The following is a 22,796-nucleotide window of genomic DNA, read 5'->3' on the forward strand; positions in this document are numbered from 1 at the left end:
GGTTTGTGTCCCTTTTTTTTTACTGGCACACTTGAACAGGTATGTGGCCAGCAGCGACTTCAGATGTGTTGTGACTGATCTAACAAACCAGAAATGCTCAAGTCTGCAGTGAGTCTAATTCACATGGAAATATCTCAAAGTCATCTACTTGCAAGTTTGAAATACTACTGTATGGAACTGACTACTTTCACAAAAAACTAACATAAAGATTGTGGTGATTCAACTGAAGAACTGCCTTTTTTTTCCTCATATATAGCATAACTGATCCAATCTGAACCAGAATGTGACATGCTCGGGACAAACTGCACAGCTAACATGCTCTCATGTTTGCCCATAAGCTACAGTTTCTTTTTCTTGTCTTTTTATTTTTTACAAATTGCAGCTCTAGTTCATAAACTTCTAAGATGAAGAATTGATTGTATTGCCGTTCATGTGATCTAGCCGTTAAACTGCAGCGCCACCCGGACAGCAAAAAGATTTCAGCTCGGTACTCTGATATTGTATGAATGTTGGCCTTCATGCTCCAATTTGGCACCTTAATATCTGTTTAAATCATGTGGTGTGTCTTGACTTAAATTCAGTGGTCACTAACCCAAAGGAAGGTAAGATGCATATTGGTGTTTATCGGACCATACTGTAAAATTAAAGAATGGACCGTTGTCTTTTGGAATCTTCTAGTGATATAAGCATCTTTGCTTTCTTTCTGGTCATTTCTTTTACGTGGATATTGATGGGCTCCACACGCAAAATGTCTTTTTAAGATGCAACAAATTCTACATGTTTGTCTAAGCTCTTGAATATAGGCGTCATCGTGTGCAGCCGCTCAGACTCAAGTAGAATGTTTTACATTACGTTACCATGTGAATGCTTTTCTACACAGGACAACATATTACCATAGAAGGAATATTTATTGCTCCTGAGTATTTTTTAGCAGAGAGGGGACAGGAATGGTCTCACTTATTTACCACCACTAGTAGAGCTTGTGGTCAGATATGTTCCCCAACCCTTTAAATGTTTTTGTATTCCTTCTTTACACCTACAGTACATACAGTATAAACAGAATTTGATGATGATGCAATAACATGGATGGTGCTTTAGAGGGCAGTATTGGTTTCCCTTACACCATGCAAACAAGTAATAATATAGGAGATGATATTGTATAATTGAGTGCTTATTTTACTTTCAAGTATAGAATATGTGGTTAGAGTAACCAGGCAGGTTGATGAGCTACAACAGCATGCAAATTTAGAATAACTGTAAATACCTCAGACGTCTCAATTGAATGCCGTGCAGTGCCGCTTCTGTGCTTTGTCTAATGGTTACCGCCCCCTGCAGATTTACTTTGGCCCTTTCCTTGGAGATTTTCTATCCAGCTGTTTGTGATTATAATCATTTTTCCAGCAATAATCAATCCCTGCCAGCGATTGATTTGAGTCCATTCACCTCCAATTCTGTAAATTCAGAAAGCAGCCAAATTCTAAATCTGAAAATAACTTCGCAGTAAGCTAATTGCAACAAATGAAACTTGTAAGAATTGATGTGAAAGTAAGAGGAATGTGAAGTGACTGCAACACTAATCACTGCAGTTCATCTCTTCTTTTATTTTTTATTTTTGTCCACCAGTCCCTGAGTTTAAGGGTGCTCTGCGCGACTGTACAGAACATACTACTTGCTGCAATAGAAGAACCTTTTGTTTACCGAGTTTGATTGTAGTGTGTTTGGTTCCCTTGTCTTACTTTATGGGCTGTGTTTCAATATTAAACTACAGTATATCGTGAGATTAGGTCCTGCTGTGATAATGCATGGCTTTGTGCTTCAGATGCATCTTTTTGTTTATACAGCGACAGAGTTAAACTTTTAAAGATGCACTGAGTGATTCTGACCTCCAGGTACAACACAGTATACCATAGCAAATGGCTCATGACACAGACACATTTCAACATGACTTTTTTAATTTAAAAATTTTTTTAACAGTTGGATCTGAATTCAGAAGGGTTTTTTTTCTGGCAATGTATTATGTGGGAGTGTGGGAGGGAAGGACTCATTAGTCAAGTCTGTAGTATTATTATTAGTGCCTTAGTCCGTAGCCCATACAGTGTCTCGTCTGCTTGAGTGACAGCTTCACCTCATCGGTCAGTAGAAGGTACTAGACGAGCAATTGTTTGGGAATGTGGGTTCATGTCCATGGGGGTTTTCTAACATTTGTTGTCCCACTTCTTAATGTACTGTTCCTCAAAGTCCTGAACCAACTGTATCCCCTCTCTCTCTTTTACCTTCTGCCACATGTAAGGCCTTTTGGCTATGACAGAGGAACTGTTTGCCACTCAGAAAAATGTGTTGCGGTTTAAAATGTACCATCAACATATATATATATATATATATATATAAAATATACACATTTTTGTACTGCATTCCATGGGCATGTACCACAGTGCTTGTAAACTACAACAGACTGGAGGATTTGGTCTGCCAACTGCTTTATTGTATGTTATGAAGTTACTGAAATTTTATAAATTGGCTTTTTCTTGTGCTTTTAAGCCTCTAAATGTGATAACAACATTTCGATATATCTGTCATCTATCATGATGTAGTTACGCATTTCAATGATTTGGAGTAATTGAAGTGTTCTGTACGTTTTCTTTTCTCCCTTAACAGACTTAAAATTATGTAGTTACTACAATAAAGATGTGATAACATACAATATAAAAGATATTTATCTGGCCTCAATAAAACTATTTTTTGTATTCTCTGAAAATAAAGCATTTCAATGTAACTTTGCATGTCAAGTTTCCTTTTGTGGTTATTTTTTTTTTGTGTAAAGCAAAGACCATAATGTGTGTGCATTTTACATAGTATGATTAACACATCTGCTCACCGTATGTCACTTTTCTGGTTTATGAACACACATTTGTTTTCAAATTTAAGACCTGCATTATAGGTTTCTACCAAGTGTAATAGGTGTTTGCCAATTATCTTCCGGTACCCTCTTCTTTGTCCTCTTCCAGTTTGAGGTGATCTTCCACTCTCGATCTTATGAACATACATTTTAACTTGGAAATATCATAGCTCAGTTATGGAAATTAACCAATACGGTTATATTTTTTTAAATAACAAATGCAACTGTATACTGTATATCATTGTAACACTACCTGAACCACATTCCTCACAAGCTCAAATGTCTGTAAGCACATTTCAGGCTGTAGGACACTGCTGGGGTCATGTCCTCAGGTTTCCCTTTTTGGGGTTTTGGCAACCTGGGGGAAGTTTACTTAAAGTGCTCATATTGTGCTTGTTGGGTGTTTTTCCTTTACTTTATTGTGTACGTAATAGGCTTCCAAAGTGAAAAAGCCCAAGGTCCACCCCAAAGGGACTTAGTATCTCCAACAGAAAACACTGTTCACAAACTGCTCCAAACTGCTCTATTATAGTCCAGCCTTTACTTCTGTGACGAACGTGCGTCACTTTGTAACACACGTTATAATGCTCGCCTAGCTGTTAGCGTGGCACGCCCTCATTCTCTGCTTCTGACTGGCTAGCAGTGCTGACCTAGCTACTGCGCATATGCGACTCCCAACAAAGATGGAACAGAAGTGAGATGCCTCACTCTGTAGCTAAAACAGAGAGCTCAACCCACAGGGTGAAAAGAGGAGCTGCAGCAATGTGCAGTACAACAAAAATAGTTTTTTTTTTTTTAATTAAACCATGTAAACCTATTCTGATATAACCTCTAAATACAATTATGAACCTGAAAATGAGCATATGAGCACTTTAAGTAAACTTATTTTTAACAGTTTTTACCTTTTTGACTAACTACCAATTTGCCCAATACATCAGTATTAAATACAAGCCTTTGCCTCAATAAAATACAGTCTAGACTAAGAAAAAAATTTAATCCGAAAGTATAATTCATAAACGGAACTAAAAATCAACATTCAATACCAACTTTTGACACTTGACCGTTTTCAGTCATTGATGCCACAACACATTTAGGTGGGTATTCAAAATGTAATGAGGTTCAATACCCAGACCTAGAAGAACTCAGTTCTCCACCGGAATTCTTTTTCTGTCAATTTGGAGATGTATTTGAAATGGCATTTAGACCTTTATCTTGGGAAATATAACTTCCTCTGTCAGCAACAGTACTGACGGGATGTAGAACCACAACAAGTTCTCTAGACTCTCTAGGATAACCGAGAGGTGAGCGCTGACAAGAGAACAAGGTCTCTTTAAGTGTCAGTTTAGTGATGGGACAAGATGGTATTTCTGAGTCAGCGCTAAACCTGAAGCTATATTGAGTCCATGCTAAGAAGTGAGAGCCATGCTAAATTTGTCTGGCAATAAAATGTCAATTAGTGTGGCACAGCTGCTCCCAACACTGCTTTTAAACCTGGAATCCTTTTTCTGCCATTTTCTCTTAAAGTTAGTTCTTTAGGCTACTACTGCTCACGCTTTTTCTTATAACAAAAAACGAAATCTCAGACACTGAGTACACTTTTCATTTCCAGTAACTACTGGATCAGATTTTTAACAAGAGGCCCTGTTACACTGACTTGGCTGAGGAAGAGACAGCAAAACCCTTGCTAAAAGAACGAGGGCATTACATTTAATGCGGACAAGCAGCTGATAGAAGACAGCTCATCCATTATTTTTATGCCCTAAATCTAATTAGAATAAAAGTCAGAAAGCGGGTAAGGTTACTGATGAATGCTGCTTGCTACATTGCAGTGTCATAGGCTTCATCCACTAAAGACCGTTGTATTGAATTGCCTGCCCTGACTTGAAGGCGCCACAGGCAAAAACAGTACCTTCTTACCACTGTGACCCGCAGTCGATGCTTCATTTTTCACATTTTCATTTCAATAAAATGGCCACTGTCACATCAGGTTGTTGACTGTTACTCCACTGAAGGAAAATGACACACCAATGACACGCTTTAACAAGCAGCACACGAAACACACTCATCACACTGATATTTTCACATGACCTCACATATGAGCCCTGCACATCCAAACCGTTGTGATGAGCTTGATGAAGTTGAATCACAGCAAGAGATGAAGTTTGACACGGAAGGATTGGGTGGAACACCAACATTGTTCCTCCTCGATACTTTAAATTATTGAGGAGGAAGTAAGAAATTCCAGTCTAGACAATGAAATCATCACAGTACTCCCATTTTTGTCTGGGAGCTGCTCACCCAGCCGTCTCAACACATCTGTGATGAACCATTCAAACAGCTCTGGCCTTCATTTGTTGTCTGACACTGCAGCATCAAGGATCGACTCAACTGTGCCGTCACTATTTGGTCTGCGGACTGTTAAATTCCTTTAAAAAATACAACATGAATTAAAGCTGCAAGCAGTGTTGGACGGGCCCTTGCGCCCCTGTGTGCGTCGGGGTTACTGGCGGACGCTGCTACTTACGACCGTGCATTTGCGCGGCACTCAGACACTGCAAATAATCAGCAATGAAAAGGGAACTCCCTGCTGAGTTCAATGATACCTCACACAAGACTCTAAGTCATACAGCCCATTAGCTGTGAAAGGGGGCGTGGCCAAAGCATAGGGGTCAGGGCAAACCTTTACCAATAAAAAAGGAAGTCTCTGCTGAGTTCATTGATACCTCACATAAGACTCTACTTTAAATGGGTCACCAGGTATGAAAGGGGGCGTGGCTTAAGCATAGGGGGGCGGGCCAAACCATCACCAATGAATAAGGAACTCTGCTGAGTTCAATGATACCTCACACAAGGGTGTACATCAAACGGGTTATAAGTTAAATTAAAAAGGGGCGTGGCTACAGCATAGGGGGCGGGTCAAACCATCACCAATCAAAAATAAACTGCTGAGTTCAATGATACCTCACACAAGACTGTACTTTAGTTATGTAAGGGGGCGTGGTTTAAGCATAGGGGGCGGGCCAAACCATCACCAATGAAGAAGGAACTCTCTGCTGAGTTCAATGACACCTCACACAAGACTACCTTAAACGGTTCAAATGTTGTGGAAGGGGGCGTGGTTCAGTATCACATGTAAACCACACACTATAAGTTTCATGTAAATCGGATGATGTTTGTCATATAAGGCTGATTTCCTGTTGCCTATTGCCTATAAATGTCCTCAGGCCTAGACCCTTTTCAATCGTGAGAAATTTTGGCCAAATTGGACAATGTACACTAAAGTTACAACAACTTCTTTGTTCATTGATAAATGCTCAAAATGGCCACCACGCCACGCCCACACTGTTGGACGAAAAGATTTAACTTTTCATCGTTAAGGTCTTTATATGACACAGACCGAATTTGAAGTCGATCTGAGTTCGTTAAAGTATAGCACCTTGACTTTTAGGCCTACTTCCTGTTGCCACTAGGGGGCGCTATGACTTTAAGTAAATATCGGCCTTTATATGTCCTCAGGGTTGGACTCTTATGAATCCTGAAAAGTTTCAAACCAATTGGACAATGTACACTCAAGTTACACCCACTTCCTTTTTCGATGACGAAATGCACAAAATGGCTGCCCCGCCACGGCCATGCCCTATGACAAAAAGTTTTTCTTTTAATAACTTTTCATCTCTAAGGTCTTACGATGGCACAGACCAAATTTGAAGTTGATTGGATGAAATCTCTAGGAGGAGTTTGTTAAAGTACGACATGTGGAAATGGCCAAAATCACACTAATTTCGAACTTTCGATTCAAAATGGCAGACTTCCTGTTGGGTTTAGGGTATGGCTCCAATGAGCTTTTCTGTACGTCTTTACATGTTACATATGTGTACCAAGTTTTGTGAGTCTATGTTAAATGTACTGCAGGGGCTCAATTCTTTTAATTTTGTAGGGGGCGCTAGCAAGCCATTTATGTGTACCTATTCCCGAAACCCTTAAAATACGTAAATTTTCATCAGAATTGATGCGACCGCCAATTTTGGTGAGTTTTTGAGTATGTTAAGCCCCTCAAAAATTTTATTTGCCGGAAGAAAGGAAAGGAAAGGAAAGGAAAGGAAAGGAAAGGAAAGGAAAGGAAAGGAAGAATTACTTCAGTTTCAATAGGGCCTTTGCCGCTGTTGGCGGTTGGGCCCTAATTATATTCACTCACTTACAGAAGGGATCACAATATGCTAAACTACACCACAGAAACAAAGACTGTGTTTAGATTAAAGAGTTCTTCACAACAGTAAATCAGTAATGCATACACAGCCGTCAACAGCCAATGGTCACCTAATGAAAATCAAATTTCAAAGGTCTATAAACTTTATATGTGGCTCTTTAAAAGGCTGTGGCATCATTGTTACAGGGTCACATATACTTTCTTGCATGATGGGAATTCTGGGAATGCTGAAGGTTGTTTCAATGAAGGCACCCGTCAGCATACCTTTGACTCACAGTTAAACTTTTTCCTGGTGAACAGACCAATTAAAAGACAGATGTTTTTCATGTAGAAATATCCCATTGATTTCCACTGAGCAATACTCAAGAAATAATGGCTAGGATATGCAACAACAAGAAGTGTGGTTTAAGACCAAGGACAATTTAGTCATTTACTCAAGTCTAGCAAAAGGGAGTAGTTTTAAACAGACAAGTTCTCTGGCATTAGTGTGAATAAAACAACGTGATAAAACGCTCCTGTGAAAATGAACACTTGGTTTTTGCTGCAGGCAAAAAAACTGAAGCATGTTGTCCATGTATAATGGCCCTCGGAGGAGAATATAAAAATCATACTTGCTGTATACTGTACTATACTGTAGTGATCTATCAAGACTGTCTGCATTATAGAGAATAGGACCAAGTTTGTTGTAGAATTATTTACAGAACCCTCCCCTATATCAAAATCCTAAACCTTAATCTGAGTAAATTATTAATTGTTGGACAGGTGTTGATGTTCGTCTATCCAGTGGGCTAGGGTGACATGGATTGTGCCATGAGCCTCTCTGATCTCTGTATATGACTGGCATGCCTGGCTGGCTGCTTGACAGTCCACAAAACACATGATGGGGTGACAGCACAGTGAGAGCTGACTGCCTTAAAAGGATTTCAGGTCGGACCACCAAAGAGATCAAATATTGGAGTAAAAACACAGAATAAAAGAAACAAACTGTTTTATAGAAAATTATCAAAGTCAAAATGTGGCAACAAGCACTTTAAGAGCAATTTGTTGAATCTTCCACAAGGGTTTCTTAATCAGCTGTTCTAACCAATAAGCATTTATTATTGGGTCAAGATTTGTCCAGTTCTATGTATGATTGCTCAAGACATGTTTTTGGTATAGGCTGCTTGTTTTTTTTTTAGTCTCGCTCACCCATTTTGAATGTTATCACCATTGAATGGGCATTATGTGCCTTTCACAAAGAAACCATGATGGTAAATGAACGGATCTGAAAAAAAAGCTAATGCCCCTTTTGTAAAAGTCAGGCTTAGTAAGGGTGGGCTACGGGGGCCATGCACAGAGTCAAACAGGAGCTTTCCAAGCAGTAAGATCCCAAAAATATGCACTCAACAAAACACAAGCAGAATTAGTGGAGACAAGGAAAGAAAGAAAGGATGCTAGAGTGTAAAGGCTCCTTAGAGAATGACAAAATACCTTCAGCCTGGGTTGTTGTGCCTCATGGACAAGACGACAGTGCTGTTCATAAAGTATTACATAACATGTATAAGTGCTGTACACACATGCACTAGGCATCTAGCACCTATACATCTTAATTTCACAAATTAACTTATATTTAGCCATATTTGGAGCTTGATTTTTCTTCTCATGGTCCAATTTTCCCACTATGTATAAAAATGAATTACTGTAGACTGTAAACTAATATTACTGAGCAATCCACCAGTCCTGACGACAGGTTGTGTGTGACAGCTGCGGGTGTGCCTGTGGCCCTGTGAACTATCACACAGGCACATGCAGTAAGGGGGGCTGTTGAAATGCCAAAGCTTTACATCTTCCAATGTGCATGCCACTGTATCCACTGCGGCCCATTTGAGATATAACTCTCAGGCATGTATTAGCTGAGAGAGGAGTTGGAAAAGCTTGATGATATACCTCTACAGAGAGAAAAGCCTATCTGATTGCTGTTCGGATGTTGAACTGATCCCTGGAAGACAAACAAGCCATATTGGCTAATATGACACCCCACAGAGGGAACTTTCACAGGGGCTTATCCAATCAGATCTTTTTGTTTTGTATGAATAGCTCTGGTGCACAGGGTGCTATTACAATTCATTCTGGTACCAATCTCTGTTGAAATTGGTTGAGTACATTATTCATTAAACAGTGTCTAAAATCCTTAATTTTGGCACAGACAGATGTAAAAAGTATAAAAGACAATGGTCAAATTATTCCTAATTTGCATTTTCTCAAAGTATTTTATGGGTTGTTTTCCTGGATAATAATAAGGTCACTAATATCGGCATGTTTCTCCCAAATAACCTAAGAGGAGCTGCTACTTTTTGGAGTCTTGACACTCTACTTCCTGCCTGTCATTTGGGGAAGGGGGGGGGGTGTTAGAAATAGGAGTGGGCCGAGAAGTCTTGGTGTGAATGGGGAGTGCCCCCCTGACGTCTACACCCCATGTACAGTCATAGAAGTGGTCAAATGTCTTCGAGGAGCGAATCACTGAAGAGATCCAGAAAAAAAGACAGGTCCCGCGTTGACAAACAGCTGCAGTTGTTCCAAAAAAAAGTGTTAGGTATCCAGTAACTGCCTGGTCGAACTACATATTTTACTCACTACAACCCAGGCGAGCTCGCACTCCAGCTTGGCGTTCAGTGTGGCGCAGACGCTCCTTTCAGTTTGTTTTGTTTCTGGTTTGCGCGGACCCCCATCAATTAGCAGCCATGGATGCCATCAAGAAGAAGATGCAGATGCTCAAGCTCGACAAGGAGAATGCCATGGACAGAGCCGAGCAGGCCGAGTCAGACAAGAAAGCAGCTGAGGACAGGAGCAAACAGGTCAACATCCCTTGTAAAACCGGCTCTGGTGCTTTTACGCACCGGTGCCGATGTCACGGTGCGCCATGCGCTGCATTGTTCCTGCATGTCCAGTGTCCTGTGACTGAGAATAAATATTTGGATTACATACATTTTTAAAAATCACAATATCTTTGTTTGTTTTTCGTTACTTTACCTTAAATTTTGGCTGCATGAAGTTGGTAACAAAAGTCAAAAGAATCTTACGTTTAATATTTTTTTTTACATTTACATTTACTATTGGTTTCTTATGATTCCGTAATTCCATAATAGGCATGTTCAAACAGCCTAGAAAGATAGCATTTCTAAATGGTTGATATAGAGTTTATTATGTAGAGTAAAAACGATTATTTCCACACCTTAGAGATTATTCCCATACAGTATAAGGTAGAACACTAGGTGTGATTGAGTTTGAGAGTAATGCTGTCTCTTGTTTCTCTGTAATCAAGCTTGAGGATGACCTGGTAGCACTGCAGAAGAAGCTGAAAGCAACTGAGGATGAGTTGGACAAGTACTCTGAAGCCCTGAAGGATGCCCAGGAGAAACTGGAGCTCGCTGAGAAGAAAGCCACAGATGTGAGTTTGGGCTGACAGTACCACTGACTGGTGGAGAAGCCCCAGTGGGTCACCTAGTGCTTAATGGGTTGACCTTGAACCACCCCTTGGGTCCCCTCAGGAAACTAAGATTACCAGTCCCCATACAGATTTACTCTAATGATTAAGTAATGCAATACTTAATTATAAGAGCCCTATAGGTTGTATAGGATGAAAATATGGATTGTTAAATTTAGCTTTTGTGCTGTATATATGGTAAGGTCCCTGCTCATGGGCTTACAAATGCATTCCACAGCCATTTGCATTAATTTGAGGACCAGTGTAGGGTTTCACGGGACATTTTACACGCATATTTTGGTGTGTAAAATCTTTGACAGATTTGTGCTTGTTCGGGTTTCAGTTGGCACTATGTTCAACCCTGATAAAATTACTTGACTGCGTTTAATGTAACACCAATAACGTCTAATTGATTACTTCACAATCTGCCACAACGTCAAAAACAACAACAACAACAACAACAACATTATTAGGATAATAACTAAAATGGCAGAAGATAATTGTTGTTGATTCCCATGATGGACTTTATTGATTGAGTGATTGATTGATTTATTGACAGGAACACTTACCACAGATAAGAAAAGTAGCCTAAAAACAAGACCTATACATTTTGAATAGCCTATTTACTACAATATGAGGAACTATCAATTAGAATAGAGATAGCCTACTCGATAGGCCATAAACAAATAGTTAGTACAAGAGTGTTTTTTGAATCACCTAAAATAAAATAAAATCAGGTCATAATTGATGCAATAATAAATAGATAATCAAATACAAAAAACACTGGAATGTTATAGGGTGGTGGGTAAAAAGTATTATGTCTGCACAGCAGACAGCAGTGTTAGCAGCATTAAATACAAAAATGTGTTATTGTATTTTTAGCAGGAAAACAAGTGTGTGGGGTCTAATTAGTTGCCTACAAAAACGGAAGGACAGAAGGCCAACAGTTGAGAAATAATTATAATATTATTAATATGGTTTGTGTTGTGTTCATTATGAGACTATTAATTATGTGTACACAATTGTAACTTAGTTTATGACTGAATCAGTGTTTGTTAGGAGCTGGGATTTTGATTGGGTTAGCTCAATTTACCAGTAGGGGATGCACTCAGACGCCTCATAAATTAGATAGTTGTATTGCCTTACTGACCAAATCAAAAAAAAAAATTGACATGAATTTAATTAAATAAACACTGGAAATATTCACAATTAATATATATTTTTTTTATTCATTTGATAAATTGGATTCCTTGCGTGTAAATCGGTTACTTCCGGGGTTGGTGGCACGTCCCAATCCTTATCAGCGGTTGATTAAAGGCGGTGGGGGTGGGGATCAAACGCGCCGCATCTCCAAGTGTGTGTGTCTGAGTTGAGGCAGCCCGCACAGAGCTGAGGGAAACTAGCTTAGCTGAGACCAAAAGAGCAAAAATGGCCGGTGGGAGCTCTCTGGAAGCTGTGAAAAAGAAAATCAAGTCGTTGCAGGACCAGGCCGATGTGGCGGAGGACCGGGCAGCGTTACTACAGCGAGAACTGAATCAGGAGAGGAGTGCGAGGGAATCAGTAAGCCGCTGCTAATTATTTAAGGCAATTAATCCCCTGTCGACGGTATTAGGCGTTAATCTGGTCAAAAAGCGTGCCTTCTAGGCCCAGGCAGCGACGGTTTATGCTCAAATGCAATCAGATATCAGGTAGACATTCTTGAAATTAGCCTACTGTAGGATGTGAGTGCACGATGGGTAGAAGAAAGGACACCACCCGGCGCGTCCCGGATAAACAAACAGCCCTGTAACAAGTAGGCTAGTTGCACCAGCACCACAGGTCTTCTGAGATAAATCCTCCCTTGTAAGACTCCTGCAGGCTACTAGCTAGTTTGAGTGCAGGGAGCTGATTCATCCCCTCCAAAATACTAAATTTTAGCCATGTTTTGGCGCTAATTTATTTATGCGACAAGATAAACAAAATCAATGTGACACAGTAAATTGCAGGCATGGTGCAGAACGGTGGATAACTTGTCCTGGAATTGTATTTTAAGGTACTACCAACAGTAGGTTTAAAAGTTGTATTAAAAAAAACAGAGATGCCATCCACCCCTCAGCCTGTGTGCACATTAGAGCCTGCACCCTCCCTTGGGCTTTAGTCCTGACCCAGCCCAAGCTCTCCTTGGAGAGTATGGGATGGGCTGGATGCTGTAAGCCTGCAAAGCCAGTTGAAACATAGTCCATGATTTTAGGCTATACTAATGAACTTGATTTGACTCTGTATGACTGTGGTGTTTTGCTGTCCTAGGCTGAGGGCGATGTAGCTTCCCTGAACAGACGTATCCAGCTGGTTGAGGAGGAGTTGGACCGTGCTCAGGAGCGTCTGTCCACAGCGCTGACCAAGCTGGAGGAGGCTGAGAAGGCTGCTGATGAGAGCGAGAGGTGGGTACCTTGCTCCCAGAAAACACACCCTACTTGGTCAACACAATCCATTCATAAGCACACTTGCTCTGCTACTCTATCGTTCAGGACAAGACCCTGTAGCCTGGTGGTGGGAGAGACGGGACAGCCTCCCCAAATTGTCTGCCCTTCCAAACTCCTACCTGTGTGTACAGACATCTTGGACACCATCTGAGAGAGTTTTCTCCTGTGCAGGACATGCCATAAGTCAGGAGAGGTGTCGTATCTTGCCAGAGAAGGCAAATACGGTAATCTTTCTGCAAAAGAACTGCTAAAGTTTGAAGCTGGTTAAGCTGGTTAACGATACCTGTTGGGTATCGTTTGGATTTTTACGATTCCGATGCCGAACCGCTACTTTAAGAATGATTCTGATTCCTAAACCGATTCTTGAAAAATGACATCAAAGAGAGCTCTTTCTATAAAGTGTTTTTTCTTAATTGAAAATTATTTCAATTTAACAATATATTAATGTTTTAAAGGACTTAAATATATAAGAACCTAAGTCACCTAACACACAACTACAATAATTTAACAATAAATAACACTATTAACCAGTAACAATAAAATAAATGTTGAGTTGGTATGCTAACTTAACCAGCTTCAAACTTTAGCAGTTCTTTTGCAGAAAAATTACCGTATTTGCCTTCTCTGGCAAGATACGACACCTCTCCTGACTTATGGCATGTCCTGCACAGGAGAAAACTCTCTCAGATGGTGTCCAAGATGTCTGTACACACAGGTAGGAGTTTGGAAGGGCAGACAATTTGGGGAGGCTGTCCCGTCTCTCCCACCACCAGGCTACAGGGTCTTGTCCTGAACGATAGAGTAGCAGAGCAAGTGTAATATGTTTACTAGCGATCACGTGCAGTGAATGGTTAATATGCTTTTACGTCCGTTTTGGTGAGCCCAGAGGGAAAATATGCCGTTTTTAAAAGTTGCCTACATTTACCATAGCTAGCTAACGGTAGACTACAGAGAAAGTGTGATATTTTTATGTCCGTTTCGGAACGTGTACAAAAAGCTGTCTATCAGCAGTGATTGTAGAGTGCATGTCGGAGAATAGTACGGGCAAGCGCTTCACACCGCAAGTGGGCACGCGCGCCACTCGGCAGAAAAGGGAGAAAGGGAAAAAAAGTCTGCCAGAGCAACAGAGAGAAAATATTTCAGTCGACGCATTAAGTGGAACCGAAATGAGGAGACTAATCCGGTCTGAATACTACCATTTCATCAGGAACCGGTTCCATAGTGGAACCGGGTTTCGGTACCCAACCCTATTCATAAGCTCCATGGTGTTTATACAGAAAATTCATAGTTGTACTATACTTACAAACCAATTTTGTGATTTTTATTTTTTTGTTTCAGTGAAATATACTCTTTATGAAAACAAGTGATGTGGCAGGGTGAGGACAGGAAAACCCAGTCTGAAATCACTCCACTGTACTTAAGAATGAGGTCCCATGCTGTTCAAACTTTTTGGAGCACAATGGTCATGCTGGTGCTGAATGCCTTTTTTAAGACAAATGGGGAAACAATTTTTTTTTTTTTTGTGCGTATTACTCTAGCACTGGAATGCTGGATTCTGCTAAACTACAGTGTACTAAAAATCAGAGATTGGACCAGTGACTGTAAAAAGAAAAAAAGTTTGTACAATCAAATGTACAGCAAGCCATATCACACGTTAGATATTAGCTTGAAAATTGTCCGAAAGGCAGTGATTTGGATTAGCTTTAGCTGTTGTGTTGGAGAGCAGAGCTGCAGGGCTAGCCTGGTCTCACTACAGGCACTGATCAGTCAATGTGACCACACCCTAATTTGTGCAGAACTTTAAGTCTGAATATAACTTAATCTGATGAGTTATAAAAAAATTCACCCCCCAGAGTTGTCATGAAGGGTAAACTTGGGTATTTAGACCAAATACAGTTTTGGTACCAGGCTGTAAACATGTTTAGGGCATTTTGACATGGGGGGTCTATGAAATTGACTCACTTCTGGACCCAGCCTCAAGCGCCCACTCGATGAACTGCAGTTTTGGGCACTTCCGCATGTGTTTCATTGCTCAGCACAGGTGGTTGCCCCATGGATTGGACCTGATACATGCTGTTTGTGTACCACACCTAACATTTCACACAGTGCTGCCAACTGGTGGCTGGAAGTCATATTGCACTGATGTTCAAAACTGAATACTAAATTGAATCATGAGGAGAGAAAAGTAGTTGTCTTAGGTGTTTTCAAATTGCAAGTTTAAACACAATTGTTGAAATCCAAATTTCTTTATTATGAATGCATTAAAACGTATGACCAATAGTGGAAACCTGTAACACCTGTAGCATTTTGATGGAAACGTCTTTTTATTGCGACAAGTGCAGGTATTGACGGCATGAATAACACAGTCGCACTCCTCACCATGAGTGCTTGTCCTGCCGTATTTGGTGTTTACTCATACATAGTCTCGCATTGCCAGACCTAGCTTCACAGCGCTGTGTCCGCGCTGGAGTATGGCCTGGCTACACCGCTTATCTATTCTGGGATAGAGGAGAAAACGCTCTGGCTTGTTTGTATTTTTTTTTTTTAAACCAATCACAACCGTCCTGGGCGTGTGCCCTTGCGAAATAGATAACGGAAGGTGAGTGACATCGTGCCGGATGTCAGGCTTTATCCCAGCAATGTACATCTGTTGAGCCAGACTAATTAATACATGATCTCTCACTCAGTCATTCTGTACACAGCAGGGTTTTTCCTGCATAGAGAAGGTTTTGGCGCCCCCCACCCAAAGAGGTTTAAGCCAGCGTCAAAGGAATTTCAGGAGAGGCCAGCCTCCCTCTAATCCACTGCCACAACTGTGCACATGCGGCTGGCGCTGATTTGACTGGATCTGAACACTGCGCTATATAGTGCTAATGGTATCTCCGATTGCAGAGCAGGCTGCACCGGACTCTCCCGGTGACCATGCTGCTCTGGGGACTGGCGGCGCAGCGAGAAACCGCTGCTGACGGACGCAGAGCTCTCCTTCACCCGGAGCTCCGACTGCCGTCTGTCTGCACGACGGGCTGCGCTGCCGTCTTATCAGTAGCCTTTTAAATTGAGACAGTTTCATAACCCGTAAAAACGTCTCGTAGCAGCATTAAAGTACAGTTTGTTTGAACACCTGATGTGAGCCGTACTTCAGTACGCAAAAGTACCAACGTTTCGAGTGCTTTAGCGGCACTGGCCTGACTCCCTGACGATGGACACGCAGCATAAGCTGCAGAGACTTCTTCTCGCTCCGCCATTCTCTGCTATGTGCCTGAAAATGTATAAGAATGCAGGAAATGAAGTCTTTGACGCTCAAAATGTCCTGGGGGCGGACCCCTAAAGGCCCCTTCTGAGCCAGGAAAAACCCTGCACAGTGTTGTAAACTACCATAATATGACCGATCACTGTGTCTATAAAGTATCCAGACGTTGTCTCCAGATAGCGATCCAATGTATGTGAAGTCTATGCGGTCTGTCTTGAATTTCCGACCACCTTCACCAATATGAGACATCAGAAGGAACAGTGTGTTTTGTGGTAAACTTTATTTTAAGCCACATAACAATGGATTCCCCTTGGGGCAACCTCTAGCTCACCCAGTAGAGCGTGTGCGTGTGTAGACTAAATCCTAGACAGTGGCCCGAGTTTGAGTCCGACCCGCGTCCCTTTACTGCATGTGATTTACCCCCCCACTGCCTTCTAGCTATCTTATCAATTAAAGGCCGTCAAAGCCCAAAAAATAATCTTTAAAAACAACACAAACAAATGGATTTCCCTTTTATAAGACAAACCACTCATCTCTTTATCAGTCGTACAAGAGGGAACTATCAAAACGTGTTGGCCTGCTGCTGTTCCTATGGTACTCATGACTTGCCTGCCATACTACTTTCTTTCCCTCCAGAGGCATGAAGGTTATTGAGAACAGGGCGATGAAGGACGAGGAGAAGATGGAGCTGCAGGAGATCCAGCTGAAGGAGGCCAAACACATTGCAGAGGAGGCTGACCGCAAATACGAGGAGGCATGTTTCTCAGCTGTTCACTGCACTCTGAACTTTGAGCTTAGCATTTTCTGCATTCTTTTACCTTTTTTATGTAACAGCTGTGGTCAATAAACACTCTGTCGGATGCGTATTATTGTCACAAAGTCATAAATAGTTGTCAGTTACAGTAGAAGAATACATTTAATTCCTTCTGACTGTCAATGTATCAAACATACTGTGGGATTAAACTCTGTAGGCTGTGATTTCAGGTGGCCCGTAAGCTGGTGATCATTGAGAGTGACTTGGAGCGTACGGAGGAGCGTGCTGAGCTGTCTGAGAGGTAACCACTTCCTTCCCTTTTCCGTTCATGTGCTCCTCCAAGCCAGACAGTTAGACAAATTCTGTTTTTATTTGTTTTGTTTGTCTGTGGAATCCTACTGCTTGTTTAACCAAACCATAAATCAACAGCAAATGCTCTGAGCTTGAGGAGGAGCTGAAAACCGTGCAGAACAACCTGAAGTCTCTGGAGGCCCAGGCAGAGAAGGTACGATGGCTGACCAGGATAACACGTTGCAAATAACCCACAGTATAAACCCTTAACACGTGTTTAAAACTTGGTCTGGTATATTTTCCTAACTCTGGCCTTCGTACGCAACCACAGTACTCGCAGAAGGAGGACAAGTACGAGGAGGAGATCAAGGTTCTTACAGACAAGTTGAAGGAGGTCAGTTAAATTAAGTTAGAAACAAAGTTTATCAGACAGGAGTTTCTTTTTTTTTTTTCTTTTTTTTTTTTTTTTTTTTACATGGGCAGTTTGTAGAGCTTCTTTGTAACTGAATGTTGACTCGTTAGTTACTTGAATTAGGTATGCTGACTATATACGATTTCTATTTAAAGTGATATTCTTATTTCTTTAACAGCACCTATGTGCCTATAATGCTTGTAGGGCTGTGGCTAGTAATGTTAACCTTTTAATGTGAACTGCTAATGTTTGACTGTATTCCTCCACTCAGGCCGAGACTCGTGCTGAGTTCGCTGAAAGATCGGTTGCCAAACTTGAGAAGACCATTGATGACCTAGAGGGTATGGATCTTTTCCACTTGATTTTTAGGCGTTTGAAAAAGTTGTTTTTACAAAATGTACGGGTGTGTTTGTTGCAGTAAATTGCGACGTACAAGGCAGTTACTACTCAACAAGCCAACACAAAAAAGTAACCTTGTTGGGCATTATTCAGGTTTCCTCGTAGAGTCCTTTTTTTTTTTTTTTTTTCTCTAATAATTTGTAAACATTGGTGCAATGTGAGGTTATTTAACCGGACAGCAGGGTATTAAATAGGACTCAGGACAAATATCTGCACTGTCAGTTGTCTGTCGTGGAGGAGGGATGGGGGTCTACAGAGGCCGGCATGATATTATTCATGTTGGCAGCAACATTTCTCACCACAATGCTGTTTGGTATTCTGGTGTAGTGACTGTTGAAGGCCAGCTCTTTCCATGCAGTCCTCACAGGGTCACGGAACATGTGATGCTGTTTTCTCAGTGACTCCTCAGGAATCTGACACTACATCAGCAGCTGTTCCATGTGCACTTCCTATTTCTGTCCTTTTTTTTTTTTTGTTTGTTTCTCTGCCTTTTCCTTTTTATGACTTCTGTTCTCTGACACTATTATTGTTTTTCTGTTGTCTTCTTATTCCGTTACACATCCTTCACTGCCACTTCAAAATAATTACCACACAATAGATGAGCTGTATGCCCAGAAACTGAAGTACAAGGCCATCAGCGAGGAGCTGGACCACGCCCTCAACGACATGACTTCCATGTAATTCATCACACGCTTGTTTTGTGCTTTGTGCCTTAGAGCTCAACAATCCTAACTACTTTTAACAAGATACAGTAGCTCCCTCTTGTGGCGTGTTTGAGTGCAGTGATTGTTATTTGGCTAAATTAATTCATGAGTGGATTTAGTTAATATCCTTCTGTGTGGGGGTGGGTGGGTGGGTCTTTGGCTGGGTATCCCAAACTTTTTGGTTAACTTCTAACGTAGTAGTAGTTTATAGCTGCTCGCAAAATAATAATTTATAAGCTTCATTTTATTTAGCTTTTCTGGCTCAGTTCTGCATCCTTTTTCCCTCTTTTTGTTTTGCATGTCATTTATCTTCCATTCTTCCTCTTATATCTCCCAACACTTTTTTTGTCCTTGTCCCTTTTTTCACAGCTAAATGTTTACACCCCTCACCCCAGAAGCTGGTTGAACATCATCTCCTGTGCAGCGCAGCCCAACTTTCTGTGTCTCTGTGTTTTCTTACTGTCCTGTCACTACTGCACATTGGGCTGTTGCTGCCGCCATCCATTTGTTCATCTCTCGTACAGACCTTCGAGCCATATTGCTTTATGTAAAATAAACATTATTCCATCTATGCCAGCCCTTCCCCCTTTCTCTTGCCATCTTTCTTCATTTCAATTTTCCCATCTTTTTTTTTTTTTTTGTCATCTGTGTTTTAATGTTATGTTGAGTAGCTTTTGAATAAACTCTGAAGCTCCTCTCCCATTCACGGTTTCTTTTTCTGTTCGAGAGGACTGTTATTGAGTGTAATGGCAGTATTGGGGCGTTCATTTTTATTTACTCTTAACTAGCGAATGTTCACATGAAATACAACGGTCCTCTCAGTTTCCATTTCAATTAGAAGAATGCAGCAAAATAACCAGAAGTCATGACAGGTTACCTTCTTTGATAGACAGTTTATTTGGCCATTTGTGCGGGTGCTTTCTGTATCGTAATTGCAAGTTTTCAGTAGAGAGATATACTGTACTGCAAACCCTAATATCTTGTGCCCACTTTGGTGGCCAAAAGAATCAACTGTACATTGATTTTAAAGTACTTAAACATCTTAACAATGATCTTTAGTGTCTGCATCCTCCTTTTAAGGAAGGGAGTTCTATCATGAGATTAGAAATTGATTTGGGGGGGGAAAAAACATCTCAAAATCTTCAGCAAGCACAAAAGGAGTGAGTAGGTGATGTTGCCATGGGTAACCAGTACAGCAAGTTAATGACTGCTTGTTTTTGAATGTGAATGACGAGTAAGTTATTGCTTTAGTTTGATAGGGTTTATGAAGTCGGCAGTCCAGCTTTAGTACAACAGGATGGAACTTTGCTGGTATATGTTCATAAGGGTTTGCAGTTCAACAGCTCGAGTACAAACTGACACTTGTTTTGTGATTAGCGTCAAAGCACTAACTCTTTGTCTTCTGTACTAACCTGCCTTGTTTCTCTTTCCTCTTACCTGCTTTCTGATTGTCAAGACCATCTATACAAGCAGCTTGAGAAAAACCGCCTTCTGACCAATGAACTGAGAGTAGCCTTAAACGAGGCTTAAACTGGAATGGGCTCTCGTAGGCTTTCATTCTTCTGAATCTCAAACGTCCAGGCATATTGTCTAATGCTGTGGTATAAAAAGGGTATAAACAATGGTGTCTATGATGCAAAGCTTAAACCAAGTACTGCTTTCAACAAATGAGAATACGATGTAACATTTTCACATTATGCATGCTCAAACTGCAGTTTCAGATTGGAGGTCAGACAACCTCAGGTTATGAAACCTTTGCAGAATGATTTGATATATTTACTCAGTTATCGACAGGGCTGTAGCACTTCTGCATGGTGCTGTTTAGGGATGGGCATTGTTTGGATTTTAACAATTCCGATTCTTCCTTTCGATTCCGGTTCTTTGAGGGGTGGAGTTGAAACGGGTCACATGCTTATTTCACAAATACGAGGAAAGTTTTATTTTGATTCAATGGCGGTTTGCAGTTTTACAGCTTTTTCAATGTAAAATAAAGCCACGCTAGAGCGCCGCTTACTGTGCTCCAAGGCTGCAACACAACAAGCGCCTAGCCGCTTCGGAAACCAAAACTTGCACATATTAAATTTGGAACCCATGATCAGATTTGAAACCAAATCCTCCGATTCCGATGGAATCGTTTCAAAAATTACGATTCCAAGTAGGAATCTGTTCTCGATGCCCAACCCTAGTGCTGTTACTAATGGAGTGAAGGCCGGTGAGGGTGCTAGTGGCCTACCTCCGAGGAAGTCTCCTAAAATTGCTGCAAGGGGTCCAGAATTCCTTGTACATCCCAGAATCCCCCTCTCTTATAACGGCTAACCTGAAAGGAGGACACATTTTTAACGAATATAAGAATTGAAAATTACAAGATGGTGTGTTCAGCTGTGCTGGGAACTAAAAGGCCCATTATTTTGATTTCAATGCAGCTTTGACTTGCTCTTTTGATTGCATTAACAATAAATTAAATTTCCTTGACCCACTGTCCCTGATCTCGCAATAATTTTGGACAAGTAAACCTTTACTTGGTAGTAACACAGGAAGAGGTAGTATACTTTGGTGTGAAGCAGAAAGGATCCATGCTGAGCATTGGTACATGTAGGGAGACGGTGCACCATATCTGTTCATATGACTAGTTGTTAGAAATAGATGTTGTAGTCGTATGATTATATGGAGCATGTGCCGATTAAATGACAGATTTCTGAAATCATTCACTTAGTGCGGTGTACGGTTGTCTAAAACAGTTTGGGAAGGTTATTTGTGGCATATAAAGGGGGAAGGTGTTCAGTGAAAGTCTCTGATTTGGGGTTAAATCTGTGCTCCCATTTGTTTTGGTTTAAATTGACCTGAAACTTGAGACTTGGACAGGTGGCTTGGACTTGATACTGTGTAGGTCATGGCCATAATTTAAGTACATTGCCAAACCATAGTCTGTTGTCCTAAACCTAGTTTATGCATCCTTGACTACAGCCATGTCTATAGCTTAAGTATATCTATAGTGAGTTGGCCCACAGTATCAGAGTTGGGGATATGTACTTAATTAATGAATGCCACCTTCTGTTATTGGAAAAAGATATACTAAGGGGTGATATTTCTCACACTCTCATAACGTAACAATATCCAGCACATGTCTAACACTGTAATCCTGGACTAGAGATGTGTCTGTTTTAGATTCTGTGCATCTTTGGGCTGCTTTGTTTTTATCTTTCTTTTTAACCAATGAAATGCTATATTAACAGATAAACTCTCACGTGCTAAAGAAGAGGGCCTGAGCGTAACGCAGATGCTGGATCAGACTCTAATGGAGATAGTTGACCTTTGACCCAGCTCTGTTCCTCTCTCCCCACATCTGCTCTGAATATGGCTGTCTCCCTACATGATACAGCGGCTACAGATAACGTTGGATCTTGTGTTTGTGTCCTCTGACCTTGTCATCCTGAAGAAACGAGCTCTATACAAGGTAGCTTTGGTGATCTACAGTTAAACCACACTGTTTCCGTTACATACTGTAATCAAAGGTCACTCAAAATTCACTGCATATCTTAAATAAGTTTACATGTATGTTAGGTGAATTTGCACTTTTTTTGGGGGGGGGGGCGGAGAAATGTACTGCACATAATCATTGTCAACAAAGCCATAAATTAAGCCAAGGTTATAAAGGGACTTTTATTATGTGTAGTTTTGTAAAGTTGCTTGTGTGTCTTTGGTTCTTCTGTATTGTAAACATGTATTCATTGTCCGTGCTGTTGTACACTTCCAGTTCAGCGCGGAAGACATTCTTAGCCTAGTTGCTTGAATGTACTATTGTGATCAGCTAAGTAAACGACATGTTTGCACACTACTCACTTTTCTGTTGATTTTGAGAAACTGATGTTTGTCTCATTTTTATCATGAATAAAAGGTTGGATTAGGTATAATTTAGTATTAAGTTTGGCTTTATTACAAATGTTTCATTGGTATTGTT

General features: G+C 40.8%; 2 protein-coding genes across 7 annotated transcripts in view; both read left to right on the forward strand.

Annotated features, from left to right (window-relative positions):
- Window positions 1-670, forward strand: part of LOC120556500 (talin-2-like) — a gene marked incomplete at its 5' end in the record, with an annotated part of 1,753 nt that extends 1,083 nt beyond the window's left edge. Inside the window, one exon of the mRNA XM_039796145.1 lies at window positions 1-670. This exon is cut by the window's left edge and continues 181 nt beyond it.
- A 9,039-nt stretch (window positions 671-9,709) lies between these two features.
- LOC120555737 (tropomyosin alpha-1 chain-like) lies at window positions 9,710-22,749 on the forward strand. Of its 6 annotated transcripts, XM_039794749.1 has the most exons (10): window positions 9,713-9,937; window positions 10,405-10,530; window positions 12,853-12,986; window positions 16,915-17,032; window positions 17,263-17,333; window positions 17,462-17,537; window positions 17,655-17,717; window positions 18,007-18,076; window positions 18,733-18,811; window positions 19,208-19,420. In XM_039794749.1, exons 1-10 carry the CDS (start codon window positions 9,824-9,826, stop codon window positions 19,209-19,211), a joined length of 855 nt encoding a protein of 284 aa, XP_039650683.1. In that variant the 5' UTR covers window positions 9,713-9,823; the 3' UTR covers window positions 19,212-19,420. The 6 variants fall into 6 exon arrangements, with proteins under 6 accessions (XP_039650685.1, XP_039650684.1, XP_039650683.1 ...); XM_039794751.1 differs by lacking the exons at window positions 18,733-18,811; window positions 19,208-19,420 and adding an exon at window positions 20,295-20,741 and having other exon boundaries at window positions 9,710-9,937; XM_039794750.1 differs by lacking the exons at window positions 18,733-18,811; window positions 19,208-19,420 and adding an exon at window positions 22,072-22,749 and having other exon boundaries at window positions 9,711-9,937.
- The last annotated feature ends 47 nt before the right edge of the window (window positions 22,750-22,796 follow it).

This window comes from Perca fluviatilis, chromosome 3 (assembly GCF_010015445.1).
Source record: "Perca fluviatilis chromosome 3, GENO_Pfluv_1.0, whole genome shotgun sequence".
NCBI classification, from domain to species: domain Eukaryota; kingdom Metazoa; phylum Chordata; class Actinopteri; order Perciformes; family Percidae; genus Perca; species Perca fluviatilis.